The sequence below is a fragment of the Rana temporaria genome, chromosome 7 (genome assembly GCF_905171775.1).
Source record: "Rana temporaria chromosome 7, aRanTem1.1, whole genome shotgun sequence".
Classification (NCBI taxonomy): domain Eukaryota; kingdom Metazoa; phylum Chordata; class Amphibia; order Anura; family Ranidae; genus Rana; species Rana temporaria.
The window spans coordinates 113,076,570-113,102,323 of record NC_053495.1 but is presented as its reverse complement, the minus strand read 5'-3'; the positions used below and the strand labels follow the sequence as shown (position 1 = coordinate 113,102,323).

The 25,754-nt window shown below is 41.9% G+C and overlaps 1 protein-coding gene across 1 annotated transcript; it reads right to left on the bottom strand.

Moving 5' to 3' along the window:
- PRPF38B (pre-mRNA processing factor 38B) lies at nt 1-25,754 on the bottom strand. Its single transcript, XM_040359836.1, has 6 exons — nt 25,413-25,754; nt 17,101-17,169; nt 16,042-16,193; nt 10,589-10,649; nt 3,806-4,032; nt 1-1,377 (listed from the first exon to the last, which is right to left on the bottom strand). Exons 1-6 carry the CDS (start codon nt 25,650-25,652, stop codon nt 615-617), a joined length of 1,512 nt encoding a protein of 503 aa, XP_040215770.1. The 5' UTR covers nt 25,653-25,754; the 3' UTR covers nt 1-614.

The following is a 25,754-nucleotide window of genomic DNA, read 5'->3' as shown; positions in this document are numbered from 1 at the left end:
TTAGCTCAAAGTGTAATCATTTTTTTAAAAACTGTTTACAACTGGACAACACAAAATTCAATTGTCATGTCTGCATTCGTTTGTTTTTAGAAAAAGAAAAAAAAAAATACATTAGATTAGCCATCCAATCAAAATGTCTGCTAAGCCATGCACGCAGCATCAGGTGGATAGTCACAACCTCACGAGCGTTAGAACAAGAAGTGGCCAAAATGAATGCCTCAGTCATACAGAACCTGCAGGTCCGTTACATCAGAGGAACTAAATCAGGGCATTGTCAGGAACAGGTTGTACAATTTGGGAACACTGACCCAATTAAAAAAAAAAAAAAAAAAAAAAAAAAAAAAACACGAACAGTAGCTGCATGAGCGCAGAGATTCAGCACATGTAGGGAAGGAAAAAAAGTTCTGTCCAATGTACTTGGATTCCCAAGAAGGCACTTCCCTACATAAACAAGACTTATGTAACAATAATGAAATGGGGAAAAAAAATAAAAAATGAGTGCTAAAAAAAACAGGTTAGGGAGGAAAAAAAAATGGGGCTAGGAAGAGCACAAAAATTAAACTAATTGAAAAAAGGAGAAGGAAGGATTCAATGTGATCCATTCAGTAAATATGTCACCGAGTCTCATCTTTGCCTCTCTGTTTTTCATCAAACTCAGAACTATTACGGTCATGGTCTTTACTTTCATGCTCACGCTTATGACTTCGGTCCTTACTTTTGCTTCGTTTACGTGGTCTCTCCCTGCTTGTGCTGAGCTCCCTCTTTCTGGATTTTTCCACACTGTCTGTCTGATCTTGACTACTGCTCCTGCTATGCTTGTTTGATTTCTCTTTGTGTCGGTTTGACTTTTCTTTGCTCCGGCTTCTCCCACATGCATTTTTGCTAGGACTCTTGCTCTTTCGTTGCTTTCGCTCTTTGCTTCTGCTCCTACTATGCCTCCTCTCCTTACGAGAATCTCTATCTTCTCTGTGTCGCTTGTCGTCCCTGTCTTTTCTCTCCTCACTCCTCTTGCGTTCCTTTGAACGATCGCGCGTTTTTTCAGAATCCTTGTCCCTGCCATTACCCTTTTTATCAGAGTCTCGTTTTCGATTCCTGTCATTCTCCTTTTCCCGGTCTCGTTCACGCCGGTCTGTCTTGCGGTCTCTGCTTCGACTCCTTGTTCTATGTCTGTCTTTGCTTTTACTTCTCCTACGGTCTATACCACGCTCATGACTTCGTGAACGGCGTTTGTCTTTTGAATCTCGTTCCAATTTTTGACGTTCTCTTTCTCGCTCTAGTTCCCTGTCAAAACTTGTTGTTCCATGGTGGTCTCTGTGATGACTTCTGCTTCGTGATCGCCTCGGAGATCTCCGAGGGCTCGCTGATCTTTTAGGAGACCTGAAAAAACAGAATCCAAGAGATTAAAACAGGCACAAATGTCTATGAAATTAACAAATAGTTAAAACAGTATTTATTTTTGCAAGAAGTAGAATACAAGGAAACCCAATCACCAAAATCTTATATTCACTTTTATTTCAATAGTACATTTTTAATAGGTTTTAAACTGGCACTTTTATGAAAAAAAATCACTAATGCCACCATGAAGGTCCTTGTTCAGGAACTTTCTGTGATAGGATGACAACACAGGAGAACTGGCAGACAGGGACAGAGGGTTGTTACCATGCCACAATATACTTCTAATAAACACTGCATATGGCATTGCTGAAAATTTCGTATGCATGTTCCACGGTTCTTTCATTTTTGTGGAAGAGGCAGGAGTGGCAGGGCTCAGGCTCACAGCAGGTCGACTGTAAAGTTGGGATCTTTCCAGAGCCTGGACCAGCTGAATGACGAACTCCACTCATTTGACCTACAGTAGAAAGATAGCCAAAATAGCTTTGGCCCAAACTCTCCTTTAAACGGTTTTAAAGGGGTGGTTCCCCCTAAAACAAAATTCTAACAATACATTCGGATGTCTGCTTACACTGCGGGTAGGCTGGCTTTTGTTTTTTTGTTTTAGTACATACCTCGATATCGCCGTTTCCTCGCTTGGCGGTGGGCGTTCCTAGTTGATTGACGTTCCTCAGACGGGCGCATACTGCGCGTCACGACTTTCCGACAGAAGCCGAACGTCATTGCGCAGGCGCCGTATAGAGTCGGCTCTATACGGCGCCTGCGCAGCGACGTTCGGCTTTCTTCGGAAAGTCGTGACGCGCAGTATGCGCCCGTCTGAGGAACGTCAATCAACTAGGAACGCCCACCGCCAAGCGAGGAAACGGCGATATCGAGGTATGTACTAAAACAAAAAAACAAAAGCCAGCCTACCCGCAGTGTAAGCAGACATCCGAATGTATTGTTAGAATTTTGTTTTAGGGGGAACCACCCCTTTAACTGCTACTATCCATTTACTCAAAAGACTTTGCAAAGTGGATCTGGAGGGTAATGCAAAATCACTCAGAGAGTAAGCTCCAATGAGCAGGGCCCTCTTAAATTGTATGGCAACTAATGTCTGCCTTAATTTTGTAAAGCGCTGTGCAAGCTATTGGTGCCATCTAAAGCCTGTATTATAATATTAATAAATATAATAATGGAGGGGTTAAGGTCCCTTTGACAAGGGCGGATATAATTTAGCTTTTAGCTGTGGATAGATGAAGTTATCTACCACAGCTAAACTCAGACAATGCTTTCCTATGGCCCCATTCACACACTGCATTTAGCTACGGTTTTGTTAAATGGGGTTTGGTGCGGTTAGAAAAATGTATTTGACTGCGTCCAGGACCGATTTATTGCAGCTATCTGCATATAATTGCAGCCAATCGCATGTACTATTTCACCTGCAGATAGCAGGGGCAACAAGGAAAGAAAAACAGGAAGCACATCAGAAATGGCAAGAATGTTCCAATGCAGCCATGTGTAAATGCAGCTTTTAGCAATGTACAAATGCAAGTGATCGTTGTGCCTGTCCCCGCCGCACCTGCACCGAGAACAGAGCCATCTTACACCGCAGATGGCTCAGTTCTCTCAGCTCCCCAAGCGAAGAGCTGCTGCCTGTCTGCTCCTCCATGCTCACTGGAGTGCTAAGCTGTGGAGGGGCAGGGAGCAGCCGTCTCAGTGGCTCGCTTAAAGGCTGAGATGGACATCAGTCCAGGCACCTGGCGGATCCAGACTCCCAGAGTCAGGATGACACAGTGCCTGGACTGATCTGTGCGACGTCAGCAGAAAGCCGACTTCAGACCTCTCTGCTGAAAACGGGTCACAGGCGTGCAAAACTAATTGCACGCCTGTGACCTGTAGGAGAAGCCCAGCCAAACAAGCCCAGGCTGGACTTATATTTTAAAGTCTAAAAACTGCCATCTGCATTTTTCCCTATGTTAGGAGGAATGGGGCATGGCTTTATCCCCTGCTGGGTATTAAGAGCACTTAGACCACAGCAAGGATCAGCCAGTGAAAGGGAGATCTCCATATATACATTTCAATTGAAAAACCAAGAGGTCAAAGGATGTAGAAAGTCTCACAAATAGAAGACAGATGTGCTTTGCATTTTCTAGCAGATTCTATTCAGGAATATATGAAAAACACCCCCAACCACATGACACAAAGCTAGGGGAAACCAAACGCTTGACTAAAGAGCTGAGCCTAGCCTATCGCAACCTTGCCAAAAGTGCAGATAAAGGTCTGTAAATGACATTAATGAGTTGAGAATATTGCTGCAAAATGAAAAATCAGTTTTCAATGTTTTTTTAAATCTGAAAGTCACTTTCACTGTTCAGTCTTGTAAAAGGTGAATAAAGTGAAAGTAAAAAAAAAAAAAAAAAAAAGTAAAAACCTGGATCGCCGTCTTTCAACATGCCGGTCGGGTTCCTCAGTCACCTCGGCACCTTCTTTCTTAACCTGCTTCCTTGGTTTGGCTTTCATCTGCTGGTCTATGTGTTTCTGCACAGGAACAGGGATCCTTGGGAACAAGGTGGAAAACCATTCAAGTTTTGTCAAAAACGAACGTAGCATCTCTCCTATGGTCATGACACAACCTCCACCAGCCTTCACATCTAAATCCTGCAAAAATAAATAAAATAAAAAATTGAAATAAAACCATACAGCCATAGAAAAAAAAAAAAAAAAAAAAAAAACACGTTTGTTTGTACAATCATTTTACTGCAAAGTACTTCAGTGAGTGGACAGAATTACAGGCATGGACTTGCCAAACCATTTTTCACACATACCAGTAAAGCACATGTAGACTTCAAAATGCACATAAAATTACCCTGTCACAGGTTTAAAAACAGCAAAAAAGGCATACCTGTATAAATAGAGGAACGTTACTTACCTTTGCAGTGGCCAAGGCCTGGAAATGCTGCCATGGAGCTGTACCATGACCCCTCAAAGTATCCAACATTCTTGGATGTGTGAATATGTGCTACCCATTAACCACTTAAGGACCGAGCTTTTTTTTCAGCATCAATGAGAAAAAAATCTGGCCTCGGGTTTGGTGGTCAATAGGAGGAGGAGTTTCCCCTCATTAGGAGGAATAGTATGCCATCATTGGTATCAGTGTAAGATACAGTGCCCCATTGTTTGTGTCAGTTGGAGGAATAGTGCCTCATATCCAAGGGGCGGATAAAAGCCACATTTGGCCCTCTGTGCGCAGTTTGGAGACCCCTGCCCTAGAGAATAAAATGACCATCATAATACTTTGTCGCACCATATTTGCGCAGCGGTCTTATAAGAACACTTTTTCTGGAAAGCATATATTTTTTTTTATTATTTTAAAAAAGTGTAAGACAACCGTAAATTAGCCCATTCTTTAATATTGTGAAAGATGTTACGCCAAGTAAATTGATACCCAACATGTTATGCTTCAAAATTGCCCCCGCTCGTGGAATGGCGACAAACTTTTACCCTTAGAAACCCCTATAGGCGATGTTTAAAAATGTCTACACATTACCAGTTTTGAGATAGAGGCGGTCTAGGGCTAGAATTAGTTCTCTTGCTCTACCGATCACGGTGATACCTCACATGTGTGGTTTGAACACAGTTAACATATGCGCACACTACTCACGTATGCGTTCGCTTCTGCGCACAAGCTCGTCGGTACGGGCACTTTAAATTAAAAGTAAAATTGAAATAAGAATTTTTTTTGGACAACAAAAAAAATGCCCCTTTCACACTGGTCATTTTTTTTCGGCAGACCTGAACAGGCGCTCCATGCAAGTCTTAGGGAGTGTCTGTCTGCTGACTTTCGATCCGCTAAAATCTGACGTATGGCGATACGTTCGCCATACGTCCTGGCGGATCGGGTCAGACCTGATGGAAACGGACATGCTGCCAGTTTTCATCCGATCTCTTCATAGCAAGCAGTGGCGCTTGACAAGCCCCTCCCCACTCAGTGAGCAGAGAGGTACCCGTCATCCGCCGGCTCATCGGAGATCAACGGAGAGAACTGCTGAGCAGATCTGCAGTGTGAACGAGGCCTTAAATATGAGATCTGGGGTCAATAAAAATAGAAAAAGAACAAAAACAAATCTCCTTTAACCACTTAAACCCCTGGACCATTATACATCTAAAAAGGGACCAGGCCCCTTTTTGCGATTCGGCACTGCGTCGTTTTAACTGAAAATTGCACGGTCGTGCGACGTGGCTGGCTCCCAAACAAAATCTCTCCCCCCCCCCACAAATAGAGATTCTTTGAGAAGAGAAGGGAGACACAAAGCATAATCCCGTGGGGAACAGATTTATTGGTAAAAGCAATATAAAAAAAACTCACATTTAGCAGTAATCACGGTGACATCCAATCCCACCGTGTATCGTGACGATACGCGTCAGGATTGGAGCACTGGACACAGCACCATCCAATGGTCGGCAGACGAGCCCGATGCTCATGGATATGTCACCGTGATTACTGCCAAATGTGAGTTTTTTTTATTGCTTTTACCAATAAATCTGTTCCCCACGGGATTATGCGATGTGTCTCCCTTCTCTTCTTCATTTAACTGCCATTATCTGAGCCACTATCCACCGCAAATGTGTAAGACAAGAAGATAAGGAGGGACAAGAAAGGACAAGCCGGATCTATTGTGAGCTCGGCACTCGTGGAGATAGGCTCATCATTCTTTCACTTTGAGTGAGTGTTTTGGTGTTGCATCCCTTTAAGCTACCAGTAAAGTTACGCTATATATCCCCTTGTTGTCTTCCCACATGTGCAAACCTGGAACCGGGTCCTTCAATTGTACTCTCAGACAGATCATACCATCAGGTGCAACTGTGGATTATTAGGCTGTCAGAGCAACAGCTGTGAGGTGAGCTGCCAAGAGCCACAAGGTGTTTTGCACTTGAAGTTGTTTCATCTTTCAACACTTGGCTTTGGGATCACCACCTAGAGCAGGGATATGCAATTAGCGGACCTCCAGATGTTGCAAAACTACAATTCCCATCATGCCTCTGCCTTTGGGTGTCATGCTTGTGGCAGAGTCTTGCTATGCCTCATGGGACTTGTAGTTCTGCAACAGCTGGAGGTCCGCTAATTGCATATCCCCGCCCTGGAGACTTTTTTCATTTCTTCATCTATTCACTCATTATATGTGCATATCGTGCATGCGTGTGATTTTTCATATTTTTTGTTTATAGTAGGGCCGAAACAACTAATCGATAACTAATCGATTATGAAATGAATCGATTACAATTTTCATAATCGATTAATCGGCCAGTAACATAATGGGGTTAAAGAAAAAGAATGAGCCCTTTATAGTACAAAAAAGCAAATCGCTACTGTAAATATTAGTCACTGTCCCACAGTAAAAAAATGAACCCCTTACAGTAGCGATTTGCTCTTTTTGTACTTACTTTTGTTTTTTTAACCCCATTATGTTACTAAAAATCTCAGGCCTGGGTTCACACCTCTGTTTTTTGGTGCATTTTTTTTTTTTTAAATGCAAATATATTATTTTTAAGGCCATTATCCGATTAATCAAAACAATAATCGGCCAACTAATCGATTATGAAAATAATCGTTAGTAGCAGCCCTAGTTTATAGGTATTTGTATATACTTATATATATTTTTGACACTTACTACATTGTGTTTCATGACTTTTAGTATTTGTTTCACATAGCCACTTAGGTTCAGATCTGAGGTATCTGGATCACTTAGTGGTCATCTTAGGCCATTTTTCTTGCTCACGTATTTAGTGTACCACAATCACATTATGCCCCTTTCCTCCCACCTCTCTTGTTCCTTTGCTACACCACCACTTTTTTCATAGTGCAATATGTTTAGCTTAAAGAAACGACTATATGATCGAAGAGAAACCCTTTGAGTAGCATCTGTTAGAAGTTTGACTATGGTGAAGTATATGGCTAAATCGATAGATATTAACCATGGCGTAAACCTGACCCCCCCCCCCCATCAAGGAGAAAGGAGGGGCAAATACACCTCTGGGGGGGACTTGCTTTTAGTGTGCATCACACCAGAAAAGGTAAAAACACTTCTGCAGTTCAGCAGCCCCCCAGAGCCCCTCCTACTAACATGAACCCGATCTTTCCAGCAACAAGAATGAGCACAGCAGCTCCAGCCACTGTTTCGGGTGCTCATTGGATTGATAGCAGCATCAGCCATTGGCTCCCGCTGCTGTCAATCAAATCCAGTGACACAAGAGTCGGGGCATAGTCCTGCTGTCTTTCAATGGACGCAGCAGCAGGACTCGGGAGCACGCCCGCACGAGTGCCTTGTTGGAATGTGGTCTCCGAGGGGGCACTTGATGTGGGGACCCCAGAAGGAGGAGGATTAGGACCACTCTGTGCAAAACCCTTGCACAGAGGAGGCAAGTATACCATGTTTGTTAAAAAATAAAATTGAAATCTCATGTAAAATTGCAGACATTTTCATTTATCATGATTCAAGGATCACGGGAGATTTCCAGGATCTCATAATTAAAAATTCTGGCGGCTGTAAAAATAAAAGTAATGAACCATTTCATGTGTTTAATTAGGTTCATCTGGGTAAGAAAATGCATTTAAAATTGTATTTGCGAATCGAAAATAGATTAACTTTCGGACAAGTCCACCAGGTGTGTAATATCATTCCCCGCTGACAAGGCTGAATGTTTTTCATTCATTCTATGCATGAAGGTAAAAAAATAAAACCCCCACACTTCAGTGTGCGGCTCCCCCCTCAGCACAGCCTAATACTTAACTGAGCCCCATTTTTAGCAGCAGCTCTCCCAGGTCTCTCCCTCATTAGCTGAGCTGCAGCATCAGGAGTCATTGGGCTCATGCTGGTGTCAATCACAGCCAGTGAGGTGAGAGCAGGGCTTCACAGCCGGGCATACACATGAGCGAGCCGCGAATGGCCAGGCAATCTTCTGGGACCTGTGACATGTCCCAGAAAATTGCAGGGAGGGAGGGGGAGAGGTGAACTTCCTTCGGGTGCCGCAGACCCACAGGAGGAAGTGGGAGCCGGAAGTCTCTAAAAAAAGAGGGTATCCGCCCCCCCCCACCCCCCAAAAAAAAATTACATGCCATGTCAGGGGTGTCGCAATGACTTAAAACAGAAGTTCCATTTTTGGGTGGAACTCCGCTTTAAGAGCCGGTGGGTGGGGTTGGAGATTTTTTATCTATTGTGAGCCCTGTACACATTTAAAAAGGCAAAACTTAGGGTAAAACCTCTTGCACTCACACATTTGTTCAGATTAATTTTGCCAATACAATTGATGCAGCACAAAGATCTAGAGGAGAAAAGAGATTAGCTCAACAACTTTCATATAAAATATACTTTTGGGCATGGACTTTTTACTGTCTGGAACACAGTGGTAAAATCAGGTTATAGTTTACATTAATGAGCAAAAAAAATAAACAGTGAGGTACAGGATCCACATTTACTGTCAAAGCATGATCACACAACACTTTTTGAACACGCCACTTTTATGGTTTTTCATTAGTGGTGGAGCAGCATAAAGCAGTGTGTACTTTACCCTTTAAATGTGACACAAGCCTGTCAGTTTTACAAATACTTTTTCCCCAAAAAGGCCATAAACAGCCCCTTAGCTAACAAAAGATGAATTGGAAAAAGGAATTTAGATTTAGAATATTCCAACAGTTGGTGATGCATGGGCCTCATATGTTAGGAGTCAGTAAAGTGGAATTAAACTCAACATTTTTTCCGTTTTTTTTCCCCACATTGATAAAACAATGCTTGGGAAAATATTCACCTTAACAAAATGCTGGAAAGCTTGGTTCACAACTTTATGCTTAACCACTTGCGGACCACCGCACAAACATTTACGTTGGCAGAATGCCAGAGACAGGCAAATGGGCATATATATACATCCCTTTTAGGGCTGCTACTAACGATTATTTTCATAATCGATTAGTTGGCCGATTGTTTCGATTATCGTATAATAGCCTTAAAAAAAATTTGTTGTTGGGCAGATTACAAAACACAAATTGCCGTAAAAACACATTACATGCTTTTCTGCAGCTTCTCCATTGAAGTATATTAAACAAAAAATAGCACAGTTTTGCGTTAAAAAGTCCTTGCCCTTTCCAAATACGCAGTAGCTGAAAAAAAAAAAAAATCATGTATGTGAACGTGTCCCATAGGAAAACATGTAAATGAACTGTAGTGCGTTTCTGCAAAAAATACCAAAACACAGGCCTGAGATGTTTAGTAACATAATGGGGTTAAAAAAACAAAAAGAGCAAATAATCGCTACTGTAAGGGGTTCATTTTTTTTACTGTGGGACAGTGAAAGTAATATTTACAGTAGCGATTCGTTTTTTTGTAATTAGTTTTTTAACCCCTATTTAACCCCTACTATGTTACTGGCCGATTATTCGATTATGAAAATTGTAATTGATTAATTTAATAATCAATTAGTTGTTTCGGCCACAGTCCCTTTAAAATTTGCCGCTGTAATCGGGAGCAGCGATCAGTGTCGTGTCACAGCAAGTCCCGCCCCCTACAGTTAGAACACATCCCTAGGACACACTTAACCCCTTTACCGCCAGTCACATTTACACAGTAATCAGTGCATAATTATAGCACTGATCGTTGTATAAATGCAAATGGTCCCAAAATAGCACCAAAAGTGTCCGCCATGTCGTCGCAGTAAAAAAAAAAAAAAAAAAAAAAAAAAAAGCCGCTATTACTAGTATTTTTTTTTTATAAAAATGCAATAAAACTATCTCCAATTTTGTAAACGCTATAACTTTTGCGCAATTTTGATTTTTTTTACCAAAAGTATGTAGAATGCGCATCGGCCTAAACTGAGGAAAAAGGTTTGTATATTTTGCATTTTTTTTTAATTGGTCGCTCTATTTTTGTCAGTTAAAGCGACGCAGTGCCGAATCGCAAAAAGTGCTATGATCCGGGGCTGAAGTGGTTAACCAAAAAACTCAGCTAGCCTAAAGTGCTTAAAAAGAAAGCAGATGAACCATTGTGCAATGATTTGCCTTGTAGCTGGAGATTAATAAATCATACGAAGATATAACTTGATTAATTTCAGTCCAAAAAAAAAAACACACACACACACACACACACACTGTATAAAACAGTAGAAAAGTACATGTGGGATACTATGAAGCAGAACAATGAAAAGTGAATTACCCTTGCTGACATACCTCTTCGTCATCAAGAAAATCATCATACCAATCCAATAAATCTGTAGGAGGTTGTGTGTATCTGTGAAGGACAAAAGAAAAAACATGTAAGGGAACATAATGTGGTGAATTGCTACAAAAAACAAAAAACAAAAAAAAAACAATGTCTCCTGCCTTGCCAGACAGGGGCTGTGTAAATCCCAGAACTGGATGGACAGAAACACAGTTCCTTTGGCAGTGAAAAACAATTCTTATATGCATGTAATCGGCATATTTACTTTTCCCCCAGGAACTCAGCTTTGAGAAGGGTAAAACTGGCCATGCAGTATACAATTAAATGTTTTCTATTTTCTTAACCACTTCAGCCCCGAACCATATTGTTGGCCAATGACCGGGCCACTTTTTGCGATTCGGCACTGCGTTACTTTAACAAATACGCGGTCGTGCGACGTGGCTCCCAGATAAATTAGGCGGTATTTGATCACTTTTTGTTTATAGTGCAAAAAAAAAACAACCATAGAGCGAAAATTTTGCAAAAAAACAAAAAAAAATAATATTTTTTACTTTTTGCTATAATAAATATCCCCAAAAAAAAAAAAAAAAATTTATTTATTTATTTATTTATTTATTTATTTATTTATTTATTTATTTATTTATTTATTTATTTATTTATTTATTTATATATATATATATATATATATATATATATATATATATATATATATATATATATATATATATATATATATATATATATATATATATATATATATATATATATATATATATATATATATATATATATATATATATATATATATATATATATATATATATATATATATATATATATATATATATATATATATATATATACTATTTTTTTCTCAGTTTTTTTTCTCAGTTTTTCTCAATTTTATTATGGTTGTCGAATTGCATTTACCCACACGTTATTTTGTGTGTAGTGTTTAGGCATTCTTGTGCTTTTAAGCTCCTCTAAAGAACTTACCTGTGTTATTTTTCGTTATTTTTGTTAAAAAAAAAAAAATGTAGAATACGTATCGGCCTAAACTGAGAAAAAAATAGTATATATATATATATATATATATATATATATATATATATATATATATATATATATATATATATATATATATACTATTTTTTTCTCAGTTTAGGCCGATACGTATTCTACATTTTTTTTTAACAAAAATAACGAAAAATAACACAGGTAAGTTCTTTAGAGGAGCTTAAAAGCACAAGAATGCCTAAACACTACACACAAAATAACGTGTGGGTAAATGCAATTCGACAACCATAATAAAATTATTCTGGCCAGTAGAATGCACATACTCTCAAATGCCATACGCAACTTTTTTTATGCTGCATTTTACTGCCAGCAGTTCTGGCGTTTAGAAGTGCTTTTTCAGATGTGTGCATGACACCTAAAAGTTTTAAATTGCAATAAAGAGGAAGGGAAAGTAAGGAATGGCTCTTCAAGCCTTTTCACACTCATGCGTTGTGACTTAAAGCGGGGGTTCACCCTTAGAGGGCACTTTTCCCCCTTAGATTCCTGCTCGTTATTACTAGGGGAATCGGCTATTTATTTTAAAATATGTGCAGTACTTACCCGTTTACGAGATGCATCCTCTCCGTCGCTTCCGGGTATGGGCTTCGGGAATGGGCGTTCCTTCTTGATTGATAGGTTTCCGAGAGGCTTCCGACGGTCGCATCCATCGCGTCACGATTTTCCGAAAGAAGCCGAACGTCGGTGCGCAGGCGCAGTATAGAGCCGCACCGACGTTCGGCTTCTTTCGGCTACGAGTGACGCGATGGATGCGACCGTCGGAAGCCTCTCGGAAGACTGTCAATCAAGAAGGAACGCCCGCTCCCGAAGACCATACCCGGAAGCGACGGAAGAAGATGCAGCTCGAAAACGGGTAAGTACTGCACATATTTTAATATAAATAGCCGATTCCCCTAGACCGAACGAGCAGGAAGCTAAGGGGAGATTTTTTTTTTTTTTTTAAATGGGTGAACTCCCGCTTTAAAGAGGAAGTAAACCCTTAATTAAAAGAAAAAAAAAAAACACACATGCAAGAGAAAGGCATAATGAGCTAGTATGCACAGAAAGAAAGATACAGGGCCCAGTAAGGAGGTGTGTAGAGACCATTCCCACTATAAAAAGGGAAATGAGTTGGTTAGAAAAGAAAGCAGATGTTCTTCCACAAGTCCCTATGGCTTATCTTAGAGCTGTCCCGACTAGCCGGATCTGCAGGGCAGGCAGATGAAGTGGCGCATGAAATGGTAAGTTTAAATATGCTTCCCCAAAATAGGGCATTAAGCATCCGGCCCCTACTCTGTCCCCACCCCCAGCTGTCCCACCATATGAATAGGTGAAGTGTATATCATGCCAGTTTTGAGGAGGGGATATAAATCGCATGGGGTGACTACTAAACAGGGCTGTGGAGTCGGTAGATAAATGTTCCGACTCCTCAGTTTTTTGTACTTCCGACTCCCTGACTCCTCTGTATTAATATGCGAATGTATAAGTATTGCCGCTCCTAATTGTGCGTTGCGTGCCATATAGTGAAGCACATGAAAAGCATGCTTCTTCATGGACACTTAACGTGTTCGTTTTGCGGTTAATTGAGGCACTGCATGCATTGGTCTTTATTCTTACAGTAGAGAAGTCATTAATTATAACTTTTTGTGAATTGGGACATTGCTTTTTTAATTCCAATCTAAATTTAGTAGGAGTCGGTGCATTGTTTGCCGACTCCAGGTACCCAAAATCTCCTCAGACTCCTCAGCACTGCTACTAAAGGAATCCTACAGCTGGAGGGATGGTTGCGTACCTCCCGGCAGAAAACGAAAACCTCAAGCTAAAGTAAGATTTTTCTTTTACACCCGGAAGATACGGGCGTTTGTTCGAGGAGCCGGCCGACTCGACTTTTATACATGCTGTAATACGACCACTTTGATGCAAGTGTACATCTTTTTATCTTATTAAAAATCTTGAGGATCTTATGCTATGGGAGCTCTCTTTTCTTTTTAAACATATGTACCGGTATAGTGCTTGAGGCCATCCATCACTGTGACCATCCCAGCTTGGTGATATGCTGTGAGGATACCATCATTATATGCCGTCTATGATCTCCTGTAAAAAGAGATCATAGAGTTCCGGTCAGTGTGTGACCTAGGTGGAGGTGCTTCTATCATCACTTTTTTCAGGAGTTGGGATTATCTTTCTTTTACTTTGGAGATCATCATTATTCAATATGCTGTGGACTGATTAACCCGTCAGGGTTCATTGGTTTTGTTACCAAGTTCACGGTGTGATCACTGTTTGCCATTTCTTGCAATATTTGCGCTGGTTTCAGTGCATCATACATTAGCGCAGCTTCCTTTTTTGTATATTGTGTTTTGATGTCGTATAACATTTTTTAGTTGCAGCTTTTTTAGTAGTTGAGTAAGCGCAGTATAATTTTTTCCATTAAAGTAAGATTTGCCTGGTAAATAACGCAATGCATTTCTTCCCCAGCAAAACTCTGTCCGAGTATACCTAGCATTTTCCAGCGCCGTGGGAAGGTGGCCAGGCAGGGAGGATCCTGCAGCAAAGTACAACAGCCTTGCCTATTAAATAACAAACATCTGATGCTACTGTTGGTCCAGAGGAAATAAAAGATTGGGGAGCAGAGGTATGTGTTACTTGAAGAATGGTTGGAAAAAAAAAAAAAAAAGTATGTCTTCCAATAAAACTAACCACATTTAGAAGCTCAAAGGGTCACCCTACATCAGGGATACAAAAAACATAAAAGTATATGTACATATAATGATCTGAGAAAGTAATAACTATACCGGGTGTTTTGAGGGATAATCTTAGTACAGAAGTCTAATAGCAGAGAAGTTATTAAAAAAAGTATACAAATAGAAAAAGGCCTGAGAACTTATACAATATGATATAGATCATATTAAGGGAAGAAAAATCAGACATGTAATTTGTGCATTGTCAAAATGTTAACTATACTGTCAATATAATAATTACTCTGAGAATATTTATACTACTACATTAACCACTTAAGCCCCAAGCCTGTTTTTCAGATTCGGGATTTACAAGACTAAAACAGTTTTTTTTGCTAGAAAATTACTTAAAACCCCCAAAAATTATATATATTTTTTTTTGTAACACCCTAGAGAAGAAAATGGCGGTCATCGCAATACTTTTTGTCACACCGTATTTTCGCAGCGGTCTTACAAGCGCACTTTTTTTGGAAAAAATTTACTTTTTTGAATTAAAAAATAAGACAGCAATAAATTTGGCCCAATTTTTTTATATATTGTGAAAGATAATGTTACGCTGAGTAAAATGATACCCAACATGTCACGCTTTAAAATTGCGCCCGCTCGTGGCATGGCGTCAAACTTTTACCCTTAAAAATCTTGACGTTTAAAAAATTCTATAGGTTGCATTTTTTGAGCTACAGAGTAGCTCTAGGGCTATAATTATTGCTCTCGCTCTAACGATCGCGGCGATACCTCACTTGTGTGGTTTGAATACCGTCGCTACTCGCGTATGCGTTCACTTCTGCGCGCGAGCTCGTCGGGACGGGGCGCTTTAAAAAATTTTTTTTGTTTGTTTTCTTATGTATTTTTATTCATTTTATTATTTTTTACACTGAAATAAAAAATAAAATAAAAATTATCACTTTTATTCCTATTACAAGGAATGTAAACATCCCTTGTAATAGAAAAAAGCATGACAGGTCCTCTTAAATATGAGATCTGGGGTCAAAAAGACCTCACATCTCATATTTAGGCTTCAATGCAAGAAAAAAAAAAAAAAAAAAAAAATAAAAAAAAATGAAAATTTGTCATTTAAAAAAATGACAAAAAAAAAATTGTCTCTTTAAGAGGCTGGGCGGGACTGACGTTTTGACGTCACTTCCGCCCAGCAGAGCTATGAGGACGGGTGGGGGCCATCTTGCCCTCACTCTCCAGGCGGCAACATCCGATCTCCTCCGCCGCTACCGACGGCTCCGGTAAGCGGCGGAGGGCGCGGAAAAGCGGCGGGAGGGGGGCCCCTCTCCCGCCACCGATAACGGCAATCTCGCGGCGAATCCGCCGCAGAGACCGCCGTTATCGTTTACACGGCAGCCCACTGTAAAGGTGGATATCCCGGTTCTGGCAGCAGCTGCTGCCGTTACCGAGATATTCAGCTTTAAAAATAGGACGTATATATACAGTGGGCGGTCGTTAAGTGGTTAAGATTATCTCAATGTATCTAGGGATTTTCAGCATATACCAAGTTTTTATTGCCATGCCCCCACTAGGTAAATTCACTCTCCTCATTTGCATTAGTGACCTCTGTCACAAGGACTGAAATTCTAGAATTTTAGATGTGTCGCAATATCCAACACCGATATCAAAACAGCCCTGCCATCGACAGCTAGGCAGGTATAGAAACTCCTTACCTTATATACATGAAACCAAGTGCTCTGATGTATGGAGAGTCTGTATGCGTGATGAGACCCATTACTTGTTTTCTTGTCAACTTCAATGTAAACAGCTTATACAGCAGACAGAAGGCAGTTGATACAATACCTCCAGTCCCAACCCCACGCACCTATGAGGGGAAAAAGAAGACCGATTTAACAATAAAATGCACAAACTGATCTTAGGCCATTAAATGACATAGAAAAAAAAAAAACACCCTTTAAAGATTTAAATTTTTTTACAATTTGTTGGATTAAGCAGAGAACCCTTTCTCCCACTGTTTTATAGCAGTCATCCCATGTACAAACCAGACGTATTTTATTTAATATTTTTGAATGAGCTATAAATTGCTTGCTTCACACTATACACTTTACAGTGGTTCAAAAGGCTAAAGTTTTTTTACCTTAATGCACTCTCTGCATTAAAAGGGGTTGTAAAGTTTTATTATTTATTTTTAAAACAAACATGTCATACTTACCTCCACTGTGCAGCTCGCTTTGCACAGTGGCTACGATCCTCGTCTTCTGGGGTCCCTCGGCGGCTGTCTCGGCCCCTCCCCGCAAGAGCTAACCCCCCTCTGGTTAGAACTCTCCCAAGGGGGTTAGCTTGCGGGCACGCTCCTGTGATAGTCGGTGGCCATAGCTGCCGAATGCATCACTCGGCCCCACCCCCGGTGCGCCGCGTCATTGATTTGATTCACAGCAGCGGGAGCCATTGGCTGCCCTGCTATCAATCATCCAATGAAGAGTCGAGAAGCCAGCGCATTCACAACACAGGATTTTCAAGGGCTCAGTTAAGTAAACGGGGGGGGGGGGGGGGGGGGGGCTGGCCCCAGTAAGCATCGGATGTTTTTTTCACCTTAATGTATAGGATGCATTAAGGTGAAAAAATGTGAAGCTTTACAACCCCTTTCCCCTTTAAGGGTAAAAGAAAAGAAAAAAACCTTCTGGAGAAAAGACACCACAGAATACTTCTGTAAATTAATTTCATTGTGGAGGCAATTAAATCAAAATGAGGAGGCACGTACTTGTACTTACCCCTCCGCACATCCCTGTCTGCCCAGCAGTTTTTCGACTGCCCTTCTCCCATGGTTCAACGTGAGTTACCTAACAGAGGAAATACTTGGTGTTACAACATTTGCAATTAACACATGCATTGTCTGTCTTAAATAACTGGAACATATATGTTGGCATAATATAAAAGTAAAAAAAAAAAAAAAAAAAAAAAAAAAACACACAAAAGGGATGGTTCTTAAAACACAGAGTCTGTTTTGTATACATAAAGAAGTCTATACACTTCCCAATGTGATGCATTTAGAACAGAATTTCATACAGAGGAGGGCAAATCCCAGCAATTTGCATTGATGGCTATACAGAGCTTATGCTGGTTACCTCATCAGTACAGGCAGCCCCCAAGTTAAACATCCGACTCCTACTTACAGAGACAACAGGAAGCGAGCGAAAATCTACCCCTAGGAAGGTAAATTCACTCTTGTAAGAATTATCATTGGAAAAAAGGTGTCTGCACTGATGCTTTATCACCAATCATTGTTTCTACAACAACCCAATTTTTTTTTAATCCAATGGTCACAGGGACAGAAAGTGAGGTGAAATCTTCTGTACAGGGGCACAGACAGCAAAACAAATGGTACAGGGGGTGTTAACCCGTCCCTATGCCATCTTAAAAACTCTTTTGCGCTGGGAGTTAGGATTTTTTATTTTTTTTTTAAATAAAGTTCCAACTTGCATACAAATTCAACGTAAAAGAACCTTACAAAATCTTGTTTGTAACCTGCGAACTGCCTGTATAGTACCTCGTATCCTTGCCTCCTTTTCAGCAAGTCAAGGGCTTATGGAATGCCCCCAAAATGTAACATGTACAGGAAGCTCTGGGTCTAACAGAGGGGGTTTAACTCCCCAATAGACACAGACAGCACTTAAACCCAAGTCTCTCTCTCATTCAAATAAGCTTTATTGGCAGGACCAAATACATGTTAGCATTGCCAAAGCAGTTGAGTTTGTATAGGAAAAGGGAAAGGGGAGCAATATAAAGGGGAAAGGACATAAGTCTGTGAAAGGATCAAGTTCTCATGTCCCTCTCAGTCTGACACGCTGTCACATATTGGGCAGCCATCTTCACCATTGGCTCCTCTTCTCCCAGTAGAAATTGGAGTTTCCTCTTCTCTTCTGTAGAATTGAAGTCCGGGATGAGAGTCTCTGGAAGTGAGTGTCCCTCACCGATGAGTACTTGGGGCAATGAAGCAGGAAGTGTTGCTCATCCTCCGGGACCCCCTGGTCACATTGCTGGCACAGTCTACTCTCCCTGGGCTTGTAGGTCTGTCTGTGCCATCCTAATTCCATTTCCAGGCTGTGGGCGCTCAGTCTGTACAGGCTCATTTTCTGTCTTTGGGGTCTTGTAGCACCTCCAGGTACGGGGGCCAGTTTGTAGTCTCTCTGCAGTGACTGGTAAATCGTTCGGTTTTTGGAGTTTTTTTTATTTCATATCTCCATTTTTCAACATGTTTTTGGAGTTATCCATTATGTTTTTTATTTGAGATTTTGTCAGGCCGCATTGTTGAGAGTTTGGGATTGACAAGGTGTTGAGTTGTTGCAGGCCACACGGCTTGGACTGGTTCTTACTGTCCAGTAACGCGTTATGATGGTATGAGTTGGGACTGCTGTTTTGTAGGTGGTCCCAGTATGATAGCGCCCTCTTCTGTACTGCGAGAAGAATCTCTATCTACACACGTTTATACACTAGTAGAATTTAGTTAGAAACATTTTGTTTTAAAAACGTTTGATCGTTTAGTCGTTATTGGTCAAAAATTCAAAAGGCGCAAGATAAAAAAAAAAAAAAATTGCACAAACTAATTTCTATACGCAAATGTGGTTTCAGTTCACAGATGTGCTAAAAGTTTAAAAAAAAAAAAAAAAAAAAAAAAAAAATTGATCCCCCCCCCCCAGGATGGAAAACATGAAGGGATGATGTTTTTTAATTAGGCAGAGGTGCATTTAAAAAAAACAAAAGGAAATTTCTAAATTTCAAATGGTCGGGTCTCTTGTAGAAACAGTCCCAACTAGCTGCTGCATTGATTTTACAAGCACCGGAAAGGGTGCGCATTCAACTTTTTTTTTACAAATAAATGCGAAAAGTGTGGCATTAGTTTGTATTCAGCCCCCCGGAGTTAAAACTTTGTAGAACACCTTTCACTGCAATTACAGCTGCAAGTCTTTTTGGTAGGTTTGTCCCGATACTAGTATCAGCAGCGATACCAAGCATTTGCCCAAGTACTTGTACTTGGGCAAATGCTCCGATGCTTCACCCGATACCTGGCCAGTCAGGGTGACCAGTGCGGTGGGGCAGTTACAAGCAACGATCACTCTGTATAGGTTTCAAAGTCTGACAACCGTTTCTCCGCTTTTCCCTCCCCCCGCGGCTTTCAGCTGCTTTAGTAAAATCAGCGGTGATCGGGGCTTGTAACACTCCCATACACGATCACCGCCAACTGTCCCCGAATCCTCCCTCTGTTCTGCTGTGGTCCCCCTCCACCCACTTGATCTATCAGGATGAGGAGCGTAGGTAGGAGCCAGTAAATCCAGCCCTTACCTTTTGCGAATGTACAGAGTCAGTGATCACTGACACTGTCCATTCACATAACTGAAACATCGTAAACTGTGTTTACGACGTTTCAGTTTATGAATGGAGAGAAGCAGCTGTCTTCTCTCCATTCATTTTCAGCGCAGCTGAGGCTGCTGAGAAAGGAACTGGGGAATATGTGTCCCTAGTCCCTTCCCCTGTCTCAAAGGGGAGATGTCAGAGGTCTGTTAAGACCCCTGATGTCTCACCAAAGCCCAACAGGGCTGATAAAAAAAGAAATGAAATAATAATAAAAAATAATGCACACTGACACTGTCCACCCCCCCTAAAAAAATACTGACATATGTGCCACTGTCACATGAGATTAAAAAAAAAAAAAAAAAAAAGATATCAGTACTTGGTCTTAAAAAAAAGTGGTATCGGGACAACCCTACTTTTTGGGGATGTCTCTACCAGCTTTGCACATCTAGAGTGACATTTTTGCCCATTCTTCTTTGCAAAATAGCTCAAGCTCTGTCAGCTTGGATGGAGAGCGTCTGAACACCAATTTTCAAGTCTTGCCACAGAATAAGGAAAAAAAAATAAAAAATGTAAAGAAAAAACCCTCTCTTGCCTGGCACTGCATGTCCCAGGTGTGGGGCGATAGAAATGTCCCAGAGTTCAGGAGAGTCCATTCACTACAAAAATCAAACGATAAAATCAAACACTTTTGAATGATATTCATCAAATGTACTGATGAGAATTTTCATGCAACTGTTGGTACATATATTTGTTCGAAAAATTACAAAAGTGTATGGCCATCTTGGACTCCTTTCACAACGTTCGGGTCCGCCTGTCAGTTTTTTCGGCGGATCTGAACGGGCGCTCCATGCAAGTCTATGGAGTGTCAGATGTCAGCGGTGACCATGTCCGCTGACATCCGATCTGATAAAATCAGACGCATGGCGATACGTCACCATCCATACTGGCAGATCCGATTGGGTTATAAAAAAAAAAAAAAGGCCACGCTGTCCGTTTTCGCCTGATCACTCCATAGCAAACAGCGGCACTCGACAAGCCACTCCCCGCTCAGTGAGCAGAGAGTTACCCGTCATCCACTGGCTCAGCGGAGATCAATGGAGAGATCTCTCGCTGAGCTGGCGGACCATTGCAACGGTCCCCCCCTGTGTGGAAGGGGCCTTAAAATGTTCATTCACATTTTTAGAAAAAGTAAAAAAATAAAAAAAAAGTGAACGTCGTACACCCATCTATCCCTCACCCAAGTCCCAACCTACACGTACCTTTGTGGGTGTTGAGCTGTCAGTGCCCATGCCTAATAAGCAGTGGACCAGGGATTTAAACTGCCAGCTCTTCTCCCTTTATCTGTGCAGCACTGCCGGGGTGGATCAGAGAAGTACTCTGTTCAAATAAGTCCCAGAAGCGCTGCAAAGAAAAAAGAGGGAGAATAGCGGGATTTCAAATCTCCAGATCACTGCACTGAGTCTGTGGGCCCCAACAACTCAGTCAGCACCCATGGAGTACAGGTGCGGACTTAGGGGAGGGTTACAGTGCCCGTTCACTTTTATTTTTCTCAAAAGGTGAACATTTTAATCTAATACAATGCAATTTGGCTGTATATACACATTACGCTTATCAATTTTACACATATACCCAATAAAAATACACAACTCCCAATATACATATATATTTTAAAAACAGTATAGTTAACTATAAAGTACAGGCGATCGTTTTAGGAAATAAAGAATGTAGTACATGGTATTTTATGAGTGCCATGGAAACCAATCTGTTGTTTTCCATCTGGTGCTTAGATGTGGGTGTCATACACCTCATGATCAATAATAAATGAGTCATTTTGTTGTAAAGAAGACACAAATGTAGTCATTATTAATCTGTCAAAATTGTAGCCCCTTTGAGATTCTTCAGTTTTAATCACACATGAAGCAGTTTTTGCACGTTTCTTATTATACTTGCACATAATGATAATTATACATGAAATGCCTATGAAGCAGATTATTTTAACAGAGGCTTTTACAGTAAAATCACAGTTAGGCATACTGGCAAGAAGCATCTTAAATCATTGCCAGAGGTAAACTAAATGCTACCAAGGGGACATTGATAAACATTTGGCTTTAAACCGTAGCCTTCATACAACCGCTTCCACTTCTGGTCGGATCGCTGCGAAGATCCACCACAAGTTCTCCTCCTCCTTGATCTGCAACCTTCTTGGACAAGTCACAGGTCTCACAAAGCGCAGCGAACATGCCAGCACCGAGGACCGGTGAAGAATTGGTTCAGGCGAGAACAGCACTGGACCCCTGGACAAGTGAGAGTCCTTTCATCAAAAGTCAGCAGCTACTAGGGCTGCAACAGATCACAGGTGATCCGAACGGGTCATCCCCTTCGGATCGGCACACACTGTGATCCGTGGATTGCCGCGGCTCCGGAGCTAGGCCGAAGCCGCAGCCTTTCCTAATGTTATGGCCGCGGCTTCGGCCTACCTCCGGAGCCACAGCAATAACATTAGGAAAGGCCGTGGCTTTGGCCTAGCTCCGGAGCCGCGGCAATAACATTAGGAAAGGCCGCGGCTTCGGCCTAGCTCCAGGGTTTACAACCACAGAGGTGGAGCCTGCACTCGTGGGACACACCGCTGGAATTGACTCTGTACTACCTGAGGGGAGAGTGCCTGTCTTGCCTGAGGGTATGTGGATATTACAGGGGGGGGGGGGGGGATGTGGATATTACAGGGGGGGGGGGGAAGAGATGTGGATATTACAGTGGGGGGGGGGGGGGGGGGGAGACATGTGGATATTACAGTGGGGGAGAATTTCTTTTTTTTTGCCGATCCAAAAAAAATGATCCGTGACTCCTGATCCGAACTATGAGTTTTTTGATCCGTTGCACCCCTAGCAGCTACAGTATTTGTAATCCACTATGGCACTGGCCCCTTCTGTGAACTGAACCCTTAGACTTGCATGGGCGGCTGCATGAGGCAGCTCCAGCATCCCTATACAAGTCTTTAAAGGGGGTTTTAAAGCCAGAAGTTTTTTTTATCCCAATTCATCTAGAAAAAAAAGCCTTCTGTGTGCAGCAGCCCCCCTCATACTTACCTGAGCCCCATCTCTGTCCACAAGTCCCTCAGTCATCTCAGACCTGCTGATTGGCTGAGACACAGCAGTGGTGCTATTGGCTAACTGACTGACAGCTGCGAGAGTCAATCAGGAGAGAGAGAGAGAGGGGCTGAACGACAGCTCTGTCTGAATGGACACGGAGCTGCAGCTCAGCTCAGCTCAAGTGCCCCCATAGCGAGCTGCTTGCTGTGGGAACACTTAACAGGGAAAGGCCAGGAGCAGCATAGAGGGACCCGAGAAGTGGAGGATACAGGCTGCCCTGTGCAAAACCATTGCACATAGGAAGTAACAAGTTTGCTTTTTGTTTTAAACAATATTTTACTAACCACTTCAATACTGGGCCTATTCTGGCACTTCTCTCCTACATGTACAAATCATCATTCTTTTGCTAGAAAATTACGCAGAACCCCCAAATTATATATGTTTTTTTAGTAGACACCCTCGGGAATAAAACGACAGTCATTGCAACGTTTTATCTTGCATGGTATTTGCTCAATAATTTTTCAAAAGCCTTTTTTTTGGAAAAAAATTGTTTCATGAATAAAAAAAAATAAAAATAAAAAAAAAAAAAACACACAAAACAGTAAAGTTAGCCCAATGTTTTTGTAAAATATGAAAGATTATGTTACACTGAGTAAATAGATACCTAACATGTCACGCTTTAAAATTGCGCACACTCATGGAATGGCGCCAAACTTCGGTACTTAAAAATCTCCATAGGCAACGCTTTGAATTTTTTTACAGGTCACCAGTTTTGATTTACAGAGATCTAGTGCTAGAATCGTTGCTGGCCCTCTAACGCACGCGGCGATACCTCACATATGTGGTTTAAACGGCGTTTACATATGTCGGCGGGACTTACGTGCGCGTTCGCTTCTGCGCGAAGAGCTACCGGGGGCAGGGGCGTTTTAATTTTATTTTTTACTTATTTATTTATGTTTTCACACTTTAAAAAAAAAAAAAAAAAAAAATGTAGCACTTTTATTACTATTGCAGGGAATGTAAACATCCCTTGTAATAGGAAAGGTCCTCTTTATGGAGAGATGCGGGGTCAATAAGACCTATATGGCCGACTCTATATGGCGCATGCGCAGCGACGTTCGGCTTCTTTCGGAAAGTCGTGACGTCACGTACGCGCCCGTCCGAGGAACGTCAATCAACTAGGAACGCCCACCGACAAGGGACGAGACGGGGAGATCTCGGTATGTACGGAAAAAAAAAAAAAAAAAGCCAGCCTACCCGCAGTGTAACGGGTCTTACGAATCTATTGTTAGAAATTAGTTTTAGGGGGAACCACCCCTTTAAGCTTACCATATGCTATACAATCTGATAGTACAATCTCCTTTACAGATATAATTCATTTAATTAGCATCCAATTAGGCAGGACCTTGCACTACATAGCTGATGGAAGATCTAAAAGGAGATTGCACAGACTGTGTAGTCAGCCTAAAGGCGACCATACACTAAACAATCTGAGTGTCCTTGGCAGAACTAAACACGCCAATTTTTCTCATCTTGGCTTCTGTTTGATCTGTACATGTGATCAGTTATGACTCCAGCCATTGGATGGCTTCACAGTTCAGCACACAAACATATGCAACATTTCTCAATCCCAGCATGCCGGGAATGTAACACCATTAAATCGATAGGCTTTATTTGGGTTTGTCTAAGGGCGGGTTCACACTGCTGCGATGCGGGAACCCTGCAAATTCACTTCGGGTTCCCGCATCGCATGTTTTCCGGCAGCAGGTCACACTGCCCTTTGCGAACTGCTGGGAGTACCAGTTAAAAGTTAATGACACCCCCAAATCAGTTCGCATATTGCAGTGCGATCTGCAAACTCGGACAGGAATCGGATCGCATGGGTGTCAACACCCATGCGATCCGATTCTGCTGCGAAAAAAAAAAAGGGGTCCTGTGCGAGTTTGATGCGAATACAATCTTTATGGCTGAAATCGTATCGAACAAAGATCACATGTGATCTTCACTGCAGTGCGAATCACATCCGACCCTCAGTCCTGGTTCACTTTGATGCCAAATCAGCAGCTATTGCCCGCAATGGAACCATCCGAATCAGTGCAACGTCGACTTTGCGGTGCCGCACTGATTCCCAAAAGTCGTTCCTGTACTACTTTTGGCGATTTCAGGTGTAATTTCAATAGACATCTATGCAGGAAACTGCACAGATTTCTCTGAAATCGTCTGACTGACATGCAGGAATGAAGTCATGCGAGTTCAGCTGAACTCACACAATTTCAATGTGAACCTGGGCTAAACTCAATAGTGCAATCAGGCCTTCTGAGTTTATACAAATCGAATGGATCATTTAGATTTGTCATAAAGTTTTTCTCTTTCTTAAAGGGGGTTGTACGATCTGATTGTATGGCTCGTGGAAGGAAAGGCCTGTGTGTATGTTTGTGTTCAGTCCCCAGCCACCCCATCAGCTCGTCATTCCCGGCATGAAGGAGGTAAAGTGATCCGGCGATGACGGCTTCCTGTTCATTCATGATGCTGAATGGATGTTTAGCCCCAACATTCAGCCATGAGGTGTGTAGTGACTGAGCCCCAGGACACATCCCCGCCAATCACACACAGGGAGCCGGTCCCGCCACTAAAGCTCTCACCTTAAAGTAGATTTCATCCACCACCTCGTGGTACGTCTTCAGTTCGTACAGCTGCACCTTGAAGTAGGGAGAGGACAAGATGTTGGTGAGGATCATAGGGTTCAGGTTCATGGTCTTCTCATTGCCCCACAGCGGCAGCACATTCCCGGACTTCCCCGAAGACGCCGGCTTACTCCCACCGCCGCTCGTCTGGGTGGGTTGCGGGGTCCCGGCCAGGGCCGCCGCGCTGTTATTCGCCATTTCAAACCTAAGCAAATATGGCTGCCGCCTCACCGGAGTAAAGGAAGTGACGTAAAGCGAGATAGGCGAAAAAAAAAAGGGGGGAAGACTAGAGAGAGAACA

Bases quoted from the DNA above. Each gene is read 5' to 3' on its own strand.
- PRPF38B (XM_040359836.1), bottom strand. From the start codon at position 25,652: ATGGCGAATAACAGCGCGGCGGCCCTGGCCGGGACCCCGCAACCCACC. The intron at 16,194-17,100 runs GTAAGTACAAGT...TTCCCCTCATAG, and splicing joins AGACAGGGATGTGCGGAGGG to GTGCGTGGGGTTGGGACTGG. The intron at 4,033-10,588 runs GTATGTCAGCAA...TTATTTTTGCAG, and splicing joins ATTTTCTTGATGACGAAGAG to GATTTAGATGTGAAGGCTGG.